The sequence below is a fragment of the Anabas testudineus genome, chromosome 4, assembly GCF_900324465.2.
Source record: "Anabas testudineus chromosome 4, fAnaTes1.2, whole genome shotgun sequence".
Lineage (NCBI taxonomy): Eukaryota > Metazoa > Chordata > Actinopteri > Anabantiformes > Anabantidae > Anabas > Anabas testudineus.
Window position 1 is genome coordinate 13,578,630 of NC_046613.1, and position 17,199 is coordinate 13,595,828.

General features: G+C 42.5%; 1 protein-coding gene across 5 annotated transcripts in view; it reads right to left on the reverse strand.

The window, feature by feature from the left end:
• Window positions 1–15,528, reverse strand: part of obscna (obscurin, cytoskeletal calmodulin and titin-interacting RhoGEF a) — a 34,604-nt gene extending 19,076 nt beyond the window's left edge. For 4 of the 5 annotated variants that reach the window (XM_026345223.1, XM_026345222.1, XM_026345220.1 and 1 more), the window contains exons 1-36: window positions 15,383–15,528; window positions 14,975–15,031; window positions 14,786–14,888; window positions 14,412–14,678; window positions 14,029–14,190; window positions 13,746–13,850; window positions 13,376–13,642; window positions 12,926–13,195; window positions 12,324–12,590; window positions 11,895–12,158; window positions 11,526–11,792; window positions 10,938–11,207; window positions 10,559–10,825; window positions 10,209–10,475; window positions 9,641–9,913; window positions 9,280–9,543; window positions 8,902–9,168; window positions 8,272–8,538; window positions 7,878–8,147; window positions 7,499–7,765; window positions 7,135–7,410; window positions 6,600–6,866; window positions 5,997–6,263; window positions 5,454–5,720; window positions 5,081–5,347; window positions 4,674–4,940; window positions 4,327–4,593; window positions 3,905–4,171; window positions 3,362–3,631; window positions 2,923–3,201; window positions 2,561–2,818; window positions 2,143–2,409; window positions 1,544–1,810; window positions 1,072–1,338; window positions 628–894; window positions 150–416 (exon numbers count right to left, since the gene is read on the reverse strand). In XM_026345223.1, coding sequence (XP_026201008.1) covers window positions 150–416; window positions 628–894; window positions 1,072–1,338; window positions 1,544–1,810; window positions 2,143–2,409; window positions 2,561–2,818; window positions 2,923–3,201; window positions 3,362–3,631; window positions 3,905–4,171; window positions 4,327–4,593; window positions 4,674–4,940; window positions 5,081–5,347; window positions 5,454–5,720; window positions 5,997–6,263; window positions 6,600–6,866; window positions 7,135–7,410; window positions 7,499–7,765; window positions 7,878–8,147; window positions 8,272–8,538; window positions 8,902–9,168; window positions 9,280–9,543; window positions 9,641–9,913; window positions 10,209–10,475; window positions 10,559–10,825; window positions 10,938–11,207; window positions 11,526–11,792; window positions 11,895–12,158; window positions 12,324–12,590; window positions 12,926–13,195; window positions 13,376–13,642; window positions 13,746–13,850; window positions 14,029–14,190; window positions 14,412–14,678; window positions 14,786–14,825 — 8,608 coding nt within the window. In that variant the 5' untranslated portion in view covers window positions 14,826–14,888; window positions 14,975–15,031; window positions 15,383–15,528. The remainder of the gene's footprint in view (window positions 1–149; window positions 417–627; window positions 895–1,071; window positions 1,339–1,543; window positions 1,811–2,142; window positions 2,410–2,560; window positions 2,819–2,922; window positions 3,202–3,361; window positions 3,632–3,904; window positions 4,172–4,326; window positions 4,594–4,673; window positions 4,941–5,080; window positions 5,348–5,453; window positions 5,721–5,996; window positions 6,264–6,599; window positions 6,867–7,134; window positions 7,411–7,498; window positions 7,766–7,877; window positions 8,148–8,271; window positions 8,539–8,901; window positions 9,169–9,279; window positions 9,544–9,640; window positions 9,914–10,208; window positions 10,476–10,558; window positions 10,826–10,937; window positions 11,208–11,525; window positions 11,793–11,894; window positions 12,159–12,323; window positions 12,591–12,925; window positions 13,196–13,375; window positions 13,643–13,745; window positions 13,851–14,028; window positions 14,191–14,411; window positions 14,679–14,785; window positions 14,889–14,974; window positions 15,032–15,382) is intronic. The other variant, XM_026345224.1, reaches the window with a different exon arrangement.
• Window positions 15,529–17,199: the final 1,671 nt, after the last annotated feature.

The window sequence follows — 17,199 nt, forward strand, 5'->3', positions numbered from 1 at the left end:
TGTCATTGCTTATTGCTAATTGCCGTTATGTTGCAAAGTATAATCAGCTCCGGAAAGTTCAGAGAATCATGAAATATCTATCATTCCTTTCTGTGATGCACAACATATTAATGTGAGACAATGCCATGTCATTTTCTAAATGCACACACCTTTCACTGTCACAGTTGCAGTGGTCTCTGCACCTCCTGCTTCACATGTGTAGCTGCCACTGTCCTCTAGTTTGAGTTCCTTGATGTGGAGCTGGAGGAGGCAGCCATCCTGCTTCATCTCATTCTTTCTGTTTGCTCTCAGTGGGAGCTTGTTCTTCTTCCATTGTACTGTCACCCCAGACTTAGACACCTCACAGCACAGGGAGGCTGTACCTCCCTCCACAGCCTTCACGCTCTCCAGATCTTGCTTGAAGTATAATGGGGCCTCTGTGAAATGGGTATGGATTGGAAGAGAAAATGCTTCAAAAGACAAAATTATCTTTCTATACCTACTTTTGTGGCAATTTACAACCACAGAAAATGGGATTGCAGCATACACAACACAATCTTTAACAATCCCTTCACACAATCACACTTGTGTATCCATGTAATGTCCACACCTTTTACTGTCACAGTCAAAATTCCCAAATTCACAAACCTTTTACTAACAGAGATGCAGTGGTCTCTGCACTTCCTGCATGACATGTGTAGCAGCCACCATCATCGAGTTTGAGCTCACTGATGTGGAGCTGGAGAAGACAGCCATCTTGTTTTACCTCGTACTTTCTGCTGGCTCTCAGTGGCAGTTTGTTCTTCTTCCACTGCACTGACACTCCAGGCTTAGACAGCTGACAGGACAGGGAGGCTGAACCTCCCTCTTCAGCCTCCACACTTTGTAATTCTTTGTTGAAAAAGGGAGGGAGCTCTGGTAACAAAGAAAAATGGAAAATGGAATTATCCACAAGGAAGGTAACGTGAACAACAATTACAACATTTTAAACATCACCAGAATGTTATTTTTTGTTTTTCGTTGGCTTTAAAAGTAATTGCTGGTTGTAATATAAAAATGTTCCGATCCAATCAGATCTGTAAACATAAAAACCTTTCACTGAAAGATTTGCAGTGGTCTCTGCACTTCTTGCTTGACAAGAGTAGCTGCCACTGTCCTCAGGTTTGAGATCCTTGATATGGAGTTGAAGGAGGCAGCCATCCTGCTTCATTTCATATTTCCTGCTGGTTCTCAGTGGCAGTTTGTTTTTCTTCCATTGCACTGGCACTCCAGGCTTAGACAGCTCACAGGACAAGCATGCCGAACCTCCCTCCTCAGCCTTCACATTGTGCAATTCTTGTTTGAAGAAAGGTGGGATCTCTGAAAAGGATAAGACAGTTGAAAGGGTGTTGAAGTAAAACCACTGACAAATTAGGTTAAAAAGCAAGCATACAGTACACTGCGGCTTTTAGTGTGCTGTGCGTTGTGTCTTTTTATGGATAGATCGTGGTGTTAGCTCAAAATCAATAGAAAACATCTTGCTGTCACTTTAATATTTCCCAATCCAATGTTCAAACACACAAACCTTTCACTGTCACAGTTGCAGTGGTCTCTGCACCTGCTGCTTGACACGTGTAGCTGCCACTGTCCTCAAGTTTGAGCTCCTTGATGTGGAGCTGGAAAAGGCCCCCATCTTGTTTCATCTCATACTTTGTGCTGTTTCTCAAAGGCAGTCTGTTCTTCTTCCACTGCACAGACACTCCAGACTTAGACAGCTCACAACACAGGGAAGCTGCACCTCCCTCCTGAGCATCTACATCTTTTAATTTTTTCTTGAAGAATGGAGAAAGCTCTGGGAAAAGGGTATATGAGGGGCAACATTATACATCTTTAGAGTGTGTTAGATGTCAACACAAAAAAACAAAATAGATAGTCTTGGTTATTTAGTTTACCATAATAGTAAAGGCATTATTTGTTCACATTTAACATGTTTAGATCAGCGAAAAGGTTACTGTGCTTGTATGTGGTCCTGACTGAATGCAGATTGGAAACCAGAATATACTATTAAAGTTACATTTGGTGTGAACTGCAGCTCCCGAAAAACAAATGTGTTTCAGAAGGTTTATACAATCACTGGAAATTATAAATATTTTTCTGTCACTGCACATATCCAGCTTCACAAACCTTTCACAGTCACAGTTGCAGTGGTCTCTGCAGTTCCTGCTTGACACGAGTAGCTGCCACTGTCCTCAAGTTTGAGTTCCTTGATGTGGAGCTGGAGGAAACAGCCATCTTGCCTCATGTCATACTTTCTGCTGGCTCTTAGTGGAAGGCTATTCTTCTTCCACTGAATTGGCACTCCAAGTCTAGACAGCTCACAGTACAGAGATGCTGCACCTCCCTCCTCTACCTCCATACTCTGTAACTCTTCCTGAAAGAATGGAGGAAGCTCTGGAAAAATAGGAGGGACAGAACAGAATTAGAGACACTTAGAGTAATATGACATTTTAAAAATATATAAAAATCTAATTATTATTCAATCTGAACATTATAACAATACGTTTTCAAGGGAAGATGGAAGTTAATAGGCAAACTGTTTTACCTGTTACAGTAAGTTTGGCACTGCTCTGCATATCTCCTGTATCGCATGAGTATATTCCAGTATCCAGGGGGTCCACATCATGAATGAGCAGTAGGTTGACTTTTCCCTCCTTACGTAACTCATATTTATCACAATTTTGAAGGGGAATATAGTTGCGTCGCCAGGTAACCAGGGACGTAAAGTCAGAGATTGTGCAAGATAAGGTGGCTGTCTCTCCTTCCATGATCACAACATCATCTGGCTTCTTCTCTAATAGAACTATGATTTGAAACCACTTTAGAATCTCAGGTGATAATAACATAGAATAAAGAAGTTATACTGTGTCATGTTACAATGGAAGGTACGCTGTAAAAGCTGGTCACCTTTGGGCTGAGGAACAACTAGCAGACGTGCAGATGTCCTCTCCTCACCGATAACAAAGGCCACAGTGCCCGTCTCCTCAGGTGTTGTCATGGTGAGGACTAGTCGGTGCTGTCGACCCTGGCAAGTCATCTGGTTCATCTCGTTCCTCTGCAGAGGGCTGGAACCCAGCCACCAGACACCCTCGCTCACATCTGCATGGCTCAGCTCACACACAAACACTGCGTCCTCTCCAGCTGTCACTGTTATGTCTTGCAGCTGTGTAACAATCCGCACGCGCTCTGTGGAGGAAGAAGGAGCTAGATACAGCTGGCTTTTTAGAAATGGAATCTACTATACTTGAAACATCTCAGCTGTGAACGGCCTGTTGGTTCTTTACATGAAACATATCAATTGGTCAAATGTATTTAAATAAAGGGTGAAACTGTAGTATCCACCTACCTCTCACAATCAACTTGGCAGTGGTCTTTTTGCCTCTGGTGATACAACAGTACTCTCCAGCATCCTCCAAATGCAATTTTGGGATCTCCACAGAGTGTGTGGGGCCCTTCTTCTTTAAAATGTATCGTCCTCCCTCTTCCAGTACAATGTTGTCCTTCTTCCAAGTGACAGGGACATTGGCACTGGAAACTTCACATGACAACACTACAGATTTCCCCTCCATCGCCACTTGGTTCACCAGTTCCTTCTCAAAAAACACTGATGCTGCCGCTGATAACGGAAGACAGGAAATATTACCTTACAAAAATGTAATTTTCAGTTAAAACAGTAAATACTGACTTAATTGTATTTTAACCGAAGATCACCTTATTGAGGAAATAATATGTGCTCTGTGCTGCTATTCAGCTGAAATCACCATGTTACCACAGAACACACTGATTCACAAAACAATCTTCAGCAACAACAGGATGCAACTAAATGCAATGTATGTTTTAAGCTGCCAACTCAGGAGTTAAATGTGGTTTGGTATGACATGTCAAATACCTCTGACATTCACTTCCGCTGTGGTCTTCTGCTCTCCGAAGACACAGCTGTACTCTCCAACATCCTCCGGTTGGACGTTTTTGATGTGCATCTCAGCTATCTTCTCTCTCTGTATCATCTGATACCTCCCTCCGTGATAGAGCTGGTCCTCCGCCTTCCACCACTGCACAGGCACCCCGGCTTTGGACAGTTCACAGCGAAGAGACACGTTGCCTCCTTCGCGTGCCTCCTGGTTCTTCAGGCCCATTTTAAAGGTGAGTGGAATAGCTGTGGGTGTGAGATGACACACAAGAACTCATGCTGTGTTATTTCATGGGAAGTTGTGACTGAATGTCACGAGGTCCACAAACTGTACTTCAAACCAAACCGTTTTTCGTCAATACACAAGAAATAAAATAATGAATAAAACAGTGACCCCTTACGTGTAATGGTAATGTTGGCTGTGGTCTTGACGTCACCATATTTACAACTATAGAGGCCACTGTCCTCCAGTTGAGTATTTTTGATGATTAGCTCCATGATGCTGTTTCGAGTCTTAATTTGGTACTTGAAATTATTCCTCAGCAGTTCTTCTCCTTTTCTCCATTCGACAGGAAGTCCAGGTTTAGACAACTCACAGCTCAGCGTTATGCTGTTCTCCTCCTCCACCTGCTGGTTCCTTAGCTTTGTCTTAAATGTAATGGGAGGAGCTGAAAAGAAAGGAATGAGGAAGTGATTATTTTGAATTAATTTGATTAATGACACGTTCTTTGTAACATCTCTATCTCACCCTTCACAGTGAGCTCAGCAGTTGATTGGCTGTCTTTAGTCTGGCAGGTGTATTTCCCAGCATCGCTCTCCTCTACATTGTTGATGATCAGTTTAGTGAGGCGTCCCTCCTGTTTCATCTCATATTTGTATCCAGGCTTCAGGATGACTCTTCCCTTCCTCCAGTCCACTGGAGCTCCAGGTTTGGAAAGCTCACAGCAGAAAACTCCACTGTCGCCTTCTTTCACCTCCAGATTTTCCACCTCCTGATTAAATGTTACAGGGAGTGCTGAGAAAAAATACAAATTAGACAATAAACAAACTAGTGAATTGTATAATACAAAGTCTATCCCTCTGGTTAGGACACAAAATCACCACATGAACAGTTTCTTTACCTGTTTCTATATTACATTTTGTAGTGAGTCATACCTCTTACTTTGATGTCGGCTGAAGTCACAACAGAGCCAACAGAACAGCAATACTCCCCAGCATCTTTGAGAGTTAAATTTCTAATCAGCATCTCAGCCACTCTGCCTTCTTGCTTTATGTGACATTTCTCCCCCTCCTTAAGAAGTTGAGCATCTTTCCTCCACTCCACAGGAACTCCTGGCTTAGAAAGCTCACAGCGCAGTGTCACACTGCCCTCCTCAACTGCTTCTTGGTTCTTCAATTTTTGCTTAAACGTCACTGGGATTGCTGAGAAGTGGTAAATCAGAGACATAAAAAAAAAATGCTATATTGGAGGTTCAATTTACCAAAGCATAATTAGTGTATCTGTCTTAAACATTAGAATGTCTCTCACGAGTGATGATGATGGTAGCACTGGTTTTTATGTCTTCACAAACACAGCTGTATGTGCCACTGTCCTCGGGCTGGCTCTTCCTAATGAGGAGTTCCAGCGTAGATCCACTCCGCTTCATCTGGTATTTCTCGCCGTTAATCAAAACATTATCTCCTTTCTTCCACTCCACTGAAATGCCAGGTTTGGAGAGCTCGCAGCACAGTGTCACGCCGTTGCCCTCCTGCACTTGGATATTTTTCAGCTCTTGAAGAAATTTGATGGGTCGTTCTAGAGAAGAGCGAAAATGAAACGCTGAGACCACTAGAAACACTGCGTGTAGCATATTCTAAAGTGTAACTGTAATGTGTGCACGCAGTAACTTATTATGTTTGTGCATATAGTTACTGTATAAGCTTTCTTTAAAGATTTGTATTTAGTTCTGTTGTTGTGTTCCTTTCTGATGATCTTAGATATTTTTTTCTACACAGCACTGTGCAACTAATCTGCATTCATAAAAGCACTAAAACACAGTGTAACTTGGTAACTGGTAAATACACTACTCACCATTCACCATTACCCTAGCCGTTGTCCTCTGTTCTCCACATATACACACGTAATCTCCAGTGTCATCGAGGCTGAGGTCTGTAATCTTCATCTCCACCTGTAGGTCCTTTTTCTTCATCTGATATTTGCCTCCATTCCTCAGCAGCTCACCTCCTCTCCTCCACTCCACTGATGAGGCAGGTTTGTTGAGCTCACAGCGCAGAACCACAGTGTTGCCCTCTGTCACCTCCTGGTTGACCAGTGGCAGCTGGAAACTTGGTGGTAAACCTGCCACCCATCACCAATTCAGCGAAAATGTTAAACAAAAGTAAAACTCCTCGGGAAGGCTTAAGCACACAAATACTATGCTCATAAAACTTCAGAAATATATGATTAGTCAAAGTACCCAAATGAGAATTGTTTTTAACTACAGCTCAGGATCTAATCTAAAGACAGAGGAGCATTGATGAAGAACCAGGTCAGTAAGTAAATAATATCATCTGGATCAAGAAAAACACAACAATAATGAAATCACTTCATCTTCATATTGGCCTCTGCTTAATGAAGATGATTAAAATTGTAAAATCAGAAACCATTTCAACCATTTTTGACTTGTCAACTTACCTTGGACAATGAGCTCAGCAGTTGATTGGCTGTCTTTAGTCTGGCAGGTATATTTCCCAGCATCATTCTCTTCGACATTGTTGATGATCAGTTTAGTGAGACGTCCCTCCTGCTTCATCTCGTATTTCTTTCCAGGCTTCAGGATGACTCTGCCTTTCCTCCAGTCCACTGAAGCTCCAGGTTTAGAGAGCTCACAGCAGTAAACTCCACTGTCCCCTTCCTTTACCACCAGGCGCTGGATCTCTCGTTTAAAAGTTATAGGAAGTGCTGTTGTGGACATTAGAGAACATTTTACCCAATGGCTGATTTACATCCTGCAATGCTTATACAGCAGGTATGTTTATCTGTTTCACTTCTCATTGAAAAAAACACTTTCATGTCACAGGATTTTGGCTTTTACACAACACTAAATGTACTTTATTCTACTAAATGTCATAATTCAATTGATACACTGTGATGCCAAAGCAAATTTCAAGGCTGAAATTCCTCTTTGTGTTTGCAGACTGATGCATTTTGCTGAATGTCCCAAACTTACACTTCACTTTGAGTTCAGCTGTGGTTTTCTCATCTCCCGTGATGCAGCTGTACTTCCCTGCATCTTCTGGTCGGACATTGAGAATGGTCATCAGCGCTGTCTTTCCTTCGAGTTTCATCTGATACTTTCCTCGTGATATTTCCTCAGACAGCACCTGGCCCTCTTTCTGCCACTGGACTGGGACTCCCTTCTTTGACAGCTCACAGCGTAACGTCACGCTGTTGCCTTCTTCAGCCTCTTGGCTCTTCAGGCTCACTTTAAATGTGGCAGGAACCGCTAATGAAACAAACACAGATACTGTTTCTACATGTGAAGCAGAACAGGACATTTCCAGAACTTTTGATAAAATGGTCATTGAACATACCAACAACTTTAACAGTGGCCTTTGTCCTCTGTTCTCTACATGCACAGGTGTAAACTCCGCTGTCCTCAGGGACAGCATCTCTAATAGTCAACTCCAAGGCCGCCTCTCGTTGTTTAATCTGGTACTTCTCTCCGTTCTCCAGCAGCTCTCCTCCGAGCCTCCACTCCACTGGGACACCGGGTTTAGATATCTCACAATGTAATGTGATGTTGTGTCCTTCCTCAACTTGGAGATTCTTTAACTTTTGCTTGAAGGTGATGGGAAGCGCTGAAAAGGGGACATTACAGTTGATTCTATTTTATTTGTATAACTATTGAAGTTATAGGAAATTAAGGGGAAATTATACCTTAGGGTTAGAATAAAGAAATGTAAACCCTACCGTTAACAGTTAAAGTTGCAGTGGTCTCCATGTTTCCACAGATGCACATGTAGATATCACTGTCCTCAGGTTTCACGTCTGAGATCCTCAGCTCAATCAGCATGTCTCTTTGCCGCATATGATATTTCTCTCCATTCCTGATGAGTTCAGTCCCCCTCTTCCTCCACTCCACACTGTGGCCAGGTTTAGACAGCTCACAGCGTAAAGTTGCAGTGTTTCCCTCCTCAATCACCACATTCCTCAGCTTCTGCTTGAAGGTGACTGGGAGAGCTGAGAAATCATGGGTTACAATAGATTAAGATGAAGGCGCAAATGAATCATTGGTAACTGTAGTATAATTAAATGGATCATTATGAACTTTACAAATTCTGATTATTCCTAAACTGTTTCCTACTGTTGATTTTGACGGTGGCAGATGTCATCTGATCACCACACACACAGCTGTAGACACCACTGTCCTCAGGCACAGGCTTCCATAGGAGAAGCTCAAGTGTGGTCTGTCTTTTCCTTATCTGGTGCTTGACTCCGTTGTTCAATAGCTCATGCCCTTTCCTCCATTCTACTGGTATTCCAGGTTTAGACAGCTCACAGCGCAATATGACATTACTGCCCTCTTCCGCTTGTATGTTCTTCAGTTGTTGTATGAATGAGATAGGAATAGCTAGAGAACAAGAGGTTACATTTATTAATTTCGTTATAAGATGGTGATACTAGTTTGGTAGTGATAATGTGCGTGTACATTTAAATGTTTAACTGGCTCCATTTGCAGCTTAGATTTCTGCTTCTGACTCAGTGGATCAATACAAACACAAATACAGAGCCAGTCACAAATGCTTAATTGACTTTCAAAGTGTAGTTTGTTCTGCTGACTCTGTTAATTTTTATATTCTTACTCATAACATAATAAGTCTTTGGAGAAAAACATGTAATTTAGGGCTTTATAACTAAAAATAATGCTTTGAATTTATGAAAATTAATATAAAATAAAAAAAAGTACAACCCTTAATGAATTATATGGATTTACCTTGCACTATGAGGCTTGCTGTAGTGTTGTGATCGCGGCACTGACAGGTATATTCTCCCGAGTCCTCAGGCTTCAGTGCTTTGATGGTTAGAGAGTTGATTGTCTTCCTCTGTTTCATCACATATTTATCTCCAGGTCTAAGACTCTCGAAACCTTTTCTCCAGTGGAACTGGACCCCAGGCAGGGAGTACTCACAAGTAAGTGTCACAGTTTCTCCTTCTTTGGCCTCCACCGTTTTCAGAGGTTGGGTGAACTCTGCTGGGATGGCTAAAAATATAACAAGACAAAGAAAGGACACTATTACATTGTTTCTTATAAAATCCTATCATGAGCCTCTGTCATTTAATGTCTCACAGTAAGCAAATAATCCATTCTTACCTTTGACAGTTACAACAGCCCTAGTTGTAACAGATCCTGCACTGCACTCGTACACCCCGGCATCACTGTTGCAGACCTCCCGGATCGTCAGCCGAGCCTCGCAGCCAGAACGACTGGTAAAATATCTAGAGGAGTTCCACATAAGGCAGCCATCTTTGTACCACAAGATGTGACAGGGTTTGGAGGCCACACAGGACAAAACCAAACCACCTCCTTCAATGGCCTCACAGTCCTCCAGTGCTTTAATGATAGTGGGACGCCTCTCTGGTCACGAAACAGAAAAAGCCAAATTAGGATCAAATAAAACATGACATAGAAGATAGAAGCACACACTAAACTCTGATGTAGCTCTAAGGCTCACCTCTAACCAAAAGTGAGGCATACGATCGTTTGTCCCCTGCTGCAAACGAAATAGTGCCAGTGTCTTTGCGGGCAAGCTGTTTAAATGTGAGGATGTGGTAGCCACCTGCCACCATCTGGATCTCATTTAGCTCATTGGTGTAGAGCAGAGTCTCGTCCAGATACCATTTAACTCCAACATAGTCACTGGGACAGATTCGACACCTGAATGTGACTGTGTCGCCCTCAAGACATTCAACATCCTCCAATTCTTCCAGGACCGAAACCTTCTGACCTGAGAAAACATGAGAAAAAGTTATGAATGTACTGTAATGACAGGAAAAATGTTATATACAGTAGATATACAAGACTTAATCAACAACCTCCATTTTGCACTGTGCTGTACTCGACGATCCACATCCAAGAATTTTACAGGTTAATAATTATAATCAATAATAAACATTTTGGTCCTACCACTTTAATTATTAATAAAAACAATAAAAGATGTATTGTGATGTGGCCTAAAAATACTATTTAGCCCTTGGTGAATTTAAATAAGCACTGATGCTGATGCATTGTCCCTTGCTCACCCTGCACAGTCAGCTGTGCCCGGCTCTGCATGGTACCGACATCACATGTGTAAACATCCGTGTCACTTTTCTCCAGGTAAGTAATGGTCAGCGATAACACCACACCCTTCTGCCTGATGACATACTTCCTGCCAGCCCTCAGCTCAACCATGCCCTTCAGCCAGGTCACACGTTTGGCTGGCCGCCTGGTCTCGCACTCAAGGGTCACTTTACCCTTTTCCTCTGCTCGCGTGTCTCTTAGCTCCCTCGCAAATGTGTGTTGGAGTTCTGAGAGGATTAGAGAAGTTTTAACATAATGTTGTCAACTTTCAAACACAGAGCTGCAATCACAATCAATCACCATCACCTACCTCTGATCTCGAGCTTGGCACGGGAGGCAACACCCTCGGTCTCACAGCAGTACTCCCCAGAGTCTCTGATGGTGGTATTCTTGATTACCAATCGTGCCAAGTTCTTCTCCACACTCATTTCATACTTGGGGCTCTGCCTGATCAGGTGGCCATTCTTTAACCAACGGACGGTGACTTCTGGTTTGGTGATTTCACAGCTCAGTTCTGCATCCTCACCTGGCACCGCCTTGACATTAAGCAGGTCTCTGAAAATGTGCACTGGTTTCTCTGTGGGGTGGGGGGATGGGATACATATTCAGGTATGTATATACAAAAAAGATTTTTTTCAAAATAAAATACAGAGATATGTATCTCTACATATACAGAGCTGATAATTTACCTTTAACGAACAACATGGTCCTACAGCTCAGGTCTTTGACTGCAAACACCACGTCACCAGCGTCAGTCAGTAAAGCATTTCTGATGGTCATCTCATACTTGCGTCCATTATTTATAACCTGGATACGACTATTAGAGACCACCGCTTGGCCATTGATTGTCCAGGAAGACTCATCATCAAGATTGTGAGACAGGAGACATTCAAAAGTGCAGCCTTCCCCCTCCAGAACAGAGGTTGTCTTTAAGCGCTGAACAATGGTGATGTGTAAGTCTGAAGACATATGACAAAGCAACTTGTCTTACTCTAAAAATATCTTAGCAGTTATTTGTGCATCTTACATTGAACTGTGTCAACAACACATTAGATGTTAAATCACAGGGTACCAGCATGCAGAGACTAACACACAATGAAAAATGTAACATAGCATATTGTATGAGATCCAACTGACTGTTTAAGATAAAATGTTATAAAAATACAAATACAAAAAATGTTCCTTTTCTTATTAAGTCAATCATTTTATAGCACTGTTGTCAAAGACAGACAGTTTAATGTGGACACATTAAAACAATACTTCCAAAATAAACTCACCATGTACTGTAACTTTAGCCTTAGTCTGGCTGGTGCCCAGGTCACAGGTGTACTCTCCAGCATCATCTTTGCTCAATGAGTGCACAATTAGCACAATGGACTTCCCAAACTGAAGAAGTTCATGTCTATCATCAGTTGTCAGGACCACACCATCTTTTCTCCAAACAGGCGTCACTGTCTCTTTGGAAACTTCACACTGCAGGCAGATCTCCCCCTGCTCTTCTCCTACTGCATCCTCCAGAGACCTCAGGAACACTGCTGGGCGCTCTGGAAGCAACGTCCATCATTATTTTATTACTGGTTCATATTTCACATTGAAATCATTAGAAAGGCTCCTAATCCAACACTTTTCTTATTCCTGTTGCTGACCTTTGACCCTTAGGATGGTTGTCTCAGAGAGAAGGCCTGCTTTAAAGGTGACCCTGCTCTCCTGCGGCCGCAGTTTCTTGATAGTGATGCTGTGCATTGTGCCCATATGCTGGATCCTGTTGATGGCGTTGCAGTAGAGGCGAACATTGTTGAGGAGCCATTCTGCATTGGCAACCACGTAGTTGAGCTCACATGAAAAAGTGGCGATACCATCCTCCTCAATTTCCACTGGCTCAAGGTGTTTGACCAACTTTAGTGTTCGCACTAAAGCACAAAGAAATAATTACTTATTAAGAAAATAACTAACACAAAGATGCCGTTTAACATGAATCTCCAAATACTGAATATCAAACATGCCAAGTATTCCTAATTCACTTTTTTTTAAAGTCACACCTCTGTGCACCTCAAACCATTTTTAACCTACTGTACCTTCTACTTTCAAATGCGCTGTGCTCTGTGCACCCCCAGCCATGCAGCGGTATTGCCCTGCATCCATTCCTGTCAAGCCGTGAATGGTGAGTTCTGCTCGTTTCCCCTCTCTCTTCATGCTATACTTATTTGAGGTCTTCAGCGCCGTACGACCTTTAAACCACCGTACTGCCCTGGGAGAGGGAGCAAAGTCGCAGCTCAGCGTCACAGAGCTGCACTCCTTCACCTCCGCATCTTCCAAGTGGTGGACAACCTGAAGAGGTCGCTCTACAAGAGATAGATAAATAGCCTGCTAAAAGAAACGTTAACTTCTGCACGAACACTCAAACTAGTGGTGGCAGCTAACTTGAAAGAGTGGGCGTGGGGGAATATTTAGTGGGTGCAGGAGCCCTAATGTGATACATACATCCAGTTATGGATTTCCACAGTGTTTCAATTAGTCAGCTGATGCAGCATTTTGTAAAAATGATAGAGAACAAAGCAAATTAACCAGACTAAGTCCTGGGCATTTCACTACCAGCCAGCACGCAAACAAATATTCACCTCAAGCTCTGTGCCCATGATAATGTGTAACATAGATACCCACTCAGAGGGACACACACCTTTCACATTAAGCTGAGCAGTGGAACGACTCTTTCCAGCTACAAATACCACAGGGCCGGACATGGAGCTTTCTGTGTAGGCGAGACAGAGGCTGTGTAGGGTGCCCTCCCTGCTGATGTTCACTGCTGCACATGGCTCCAGCACCTCACCGTTCAGGGTCCACTTTGGAGGCCTTCCTGATTTCAGGCTGGTCTCCACCTGGAACAGTGCAGGCTCTGGTTCTACGATCTCCACTGAGTTCATCTCCCGCACTATGCTGATAGCCTGCTCTGCATATACAGCCATGATACACATTACAATTAGCTACTCGGTTAATGTAGGACATTTAAATAAACACTTCTGATTGTATAGAAGCATATTCACAACCATGTTGTGTCTTTTTTGGGTTTTTATCTTATATAGATTACTACAGTAGACATGAATACAAGCCATACAATAGATCATCTCACCTTCCACCAGAAGCTGACAAGATGTGTTATCATCTCCTGCATCACAGGTGTAGGTATCCTCATCTGAGGAACACACATCATTGATGATCAGCTGCCTGTAGACGTCTTGGCTGATTAGATGGTACTTCTTATTGGGCAGGAGCTCCTTCCTGTTCTTGTACCACTTGACCTGAGCATTAGGCCTTGACACCTGGCACTCCAGAAGACCCCGGTGGCGATACATGGCTATCTTGACCCTCAGAGGACGCACTATTTGGACTGGGAGCTCTTAAGAAGAAACAGGGTTTCAAGCCACAGTTGAAGAAAATTGGCTCAGACATTATTATGCTCGGAAATCTGAGTTATATACATAAACAGTCTGGTGGCTCACCCTTTACTGTGAGCGTTGCATAGGATGAGACACGCTCTGCAGTGAATCTGATCTCTCCAGCATGCTCTGGTTTTACAGACTTGAAGAAGAGGGTATGAGTTTTACCTGCAATCAGATAAAAGGAAAATGGCATAATTCTTTTTATGCACAATATTTCAGGAGTTCAGAGTTAATATTTTCTTATTTATAGAAACATTTACCGGTACACATTATATGAGAGAAGTGACTGAGGAGTATTTATACCCTTTGGACTGTTTGTCTAAGCCCATAAATTATAACTTGCCCTGGTGTCTGATCTTGATGTTCTCCCCAGGTCTGATCCTGCAGTCATCTCTGTACCATCGACCATCCACATCCACTTGGTTGACCTCACACAGGAAGTTCACCTGTTGACGCTCCATTGTGTCAACATCCTCCAGCTCCTTTACTATGTGGATGTCCCTAGCTGACAGCAAACAGTATTATAACCCGTGACTGTAAATTCAATAAGAGCAACCAGACAGAACTTCATGAATCTGCTTGTCTGATTGCTCTTTAACATTTTTTTGCAACAAATTCTAGGCTTTGTTCAGATGATGGCTTTGACTTATCTGAACTGAACATTCAGACACAACATTTAAATTCCATCTGACCATGGAAGTAGTTAAATCTACTGTATTATCTTACCTCTGACACTGAGTCGGCCTGAGGTCTGAATGCCATTGACCTCAAAGGAGTACAAGCCAGCATCTCCCAAAGCTGCTCTCTTCAGGACAAGCGAATGTTTCCTGCCATGCATGCTGATGCGACAGTTGGGTTTAGACTTGAGCTGCATCCCATCCCTGGTCCACACACCCTCTATGTAGGCCAGGTTGAGAGTCACCTCAAAGGAGCAGCTCTCACACTCAGACACCTCTGCATCCTCCAATCCTTTCACCACCTGCAACCGGTTCTCTGGCAAACAAAGACACAAAATATTACATAATGACATAAAAATAAGTTATGTTATGTGTCACACATTGTGACAGGTACAGCAGGAACATGTGCATGATGGCACTTACTTGCAGCTGCTACTATTCCTCCAGGTTTGTTGTCTCCCATGCCACTTGCTCTTCTCACAGTGTAATGAGGGAATCTTTGCTTTTTACTATGGAAAGGCTAGAACTATAAAATGATAACGATACATACATGTATCAGGTGATGCCTAACAAGATAAGTCTTGCCATAAAACTATGAGCCTCCATTCATACCTCATTCATGCATGTGGACAGTCAGCTTCTCTCTGTAGATGTTGTTATGTATAAAACCTGTTGCAGTGTAGAAAGAACAAACACAATCCTCTTAGTAGTAGCGACATTTGCCCATCAAAATGGATACACATGGCAACACTCATATGGTTAATCCCTGTGATGGCATGCCGCTCCTCAGTAATGAGGAGTGGAGGAATCTCTGTCACCTCTTGGTTTAGCTCAGCACCACAAATATAGACTCCACCGGGAATCTCGATTATGAGATCTTCGCAGCAGTGTTCCTATGCTCAGCAGTGTCTTTTTATATCACTTTATTAAAGTATATAATCAAACAAAAAAACATGATCTTTGGAAACTCTGCCAAGATAAAACACAGACATACAGGATCACTTGAAGTGATGTACTCACCTTCAACCTATAAAGAATATATCCTTGCATGCCCACGATGACAAAAAAGAAAACACCTTCACCTGAAAAAAGAGCTGGATAAAACATCCACCATGGCAACAGATCTTCCCAGGACTTATCTTGTTTCTCACAAAGCCTTTATGATTAACAACAAACATTTAGCCATGCTCAGGTTTGCAAGCTGTGTCCCAGTCCCCAGAGCAGACAGCGTATAGTGCTTTCTCTTTTTTTTTCATGCTGTGATGGAGCATAGTGCTGAACAGCTGACATATCTCTCCTCAAAATAGCCCTCTGTATGAGGACAAAGACAGTTCTGGCTATAAAGGTATGAGGCGACTCATGCCCACCATCAATGGAACCATCAAAAACAATCAAAACATATAGAATAAGCTTAGTGTGTTTGATGGGTTTCTCAGGTGCACATTACATGGAAGCATCTCCAACCTGTTGCATGAAGATGTAGATTAGGCTCTCTGCATAATTTGTGCAGACTGTACATGAAGATGTCACTTTTTGCCAGGTTCCTGCAATGACAGCAGTAGAGTACACACAGTATATCACTCATGTAGTTCTCTTTATGTCACACGTCTATTCTTTCAGTGTCCTAAATCTCAGGTTAATAGAGATCAAAGTACAGGGAGTTTCCATCTGCCACAGTTGAAAGGTCACAAAACACTGAGCGATTATGAGCTCCCATTTCACTAGACCGTCACTAGTGAGCGCGCACACAAAAGCACTTAACATGGGTGTGTCTTTAAACATAAACCACGTAAACATACAATGTAACAAACAGTCAGTGGTATAACAAGGTTACTACTGACTACTTTTTATGACCAAACTCGCTTTAAAAATGGAAAAACACAGCCACGTGATGCAAATGTTAATTTAACCTACAGAGATGATCAATGTCAAAGTTAGGGTTGTTGTTCACTTAAACAAGTCTATACATTGTTTACGTGTTTAGGTTTGTGGGGTTCCCTCATCCAGTCGCTGCCCAGCGTCATGTTCACCTCCAATTGACAGACAGCTCCAGGTGCAGCTGAGCACTCTTAAGTCCAGTGAAACCTTATAGACAGGATAATCTCTGTGTCGTCCTGCTGGGACACAAAAAACAACATGTCATCACTGACAGAGCAATGGGGGCCTACAGTTGCAAAACAGTATCTAATTTTTCAGCTCCCCTGCAGCTTATCCATTAGAAAGCTAATAACAGTGTTCTAAAACATTGGAAAGGGAGGTTTGATAGTAACCATTGAAGTACACTTGGATAAGGCTTGTCCTTGTCAGTAAAGACAACAAACAGATCAACTTGGCATCTTAAAATATGGGCCTTTATGTGTGTAGCATCCTATTGATATTGCACATGGGCTAAAAATAATGCTAAAGGAACCAACGCAATGTGAGGATGTGTTGAGTGAATGTAGAACTTGACAAAACAGCTGAACACTCCGCCTAAGCCTCTGTGTCTGTGTTTGGAAACCAGCCTCCTGTGTCACATTTCCTCTGGTCCAGACTCTCTATACTGAACAGGGGTCATAATAAAGGACTATACGTGTGTTCAACACATACAGTCATACACAGCCATGTGGCTACAGTAGTCATCTGATTATGAACCCAAATATATAAAAGCCATTACACCATAATGTTAGTATGTTATTTCTGACAGGAACATCCTAATTGTAGTACTGATAACAGGCAGCTACAGTAAAGCCATACATTAGAATACAATTAGATGCAGTTGATTAATGCAAACTATTTTGGTATGTCTAATTACAGCACTACCTTTGGGGCTGATGACTAAACTCCAGATCCAGACC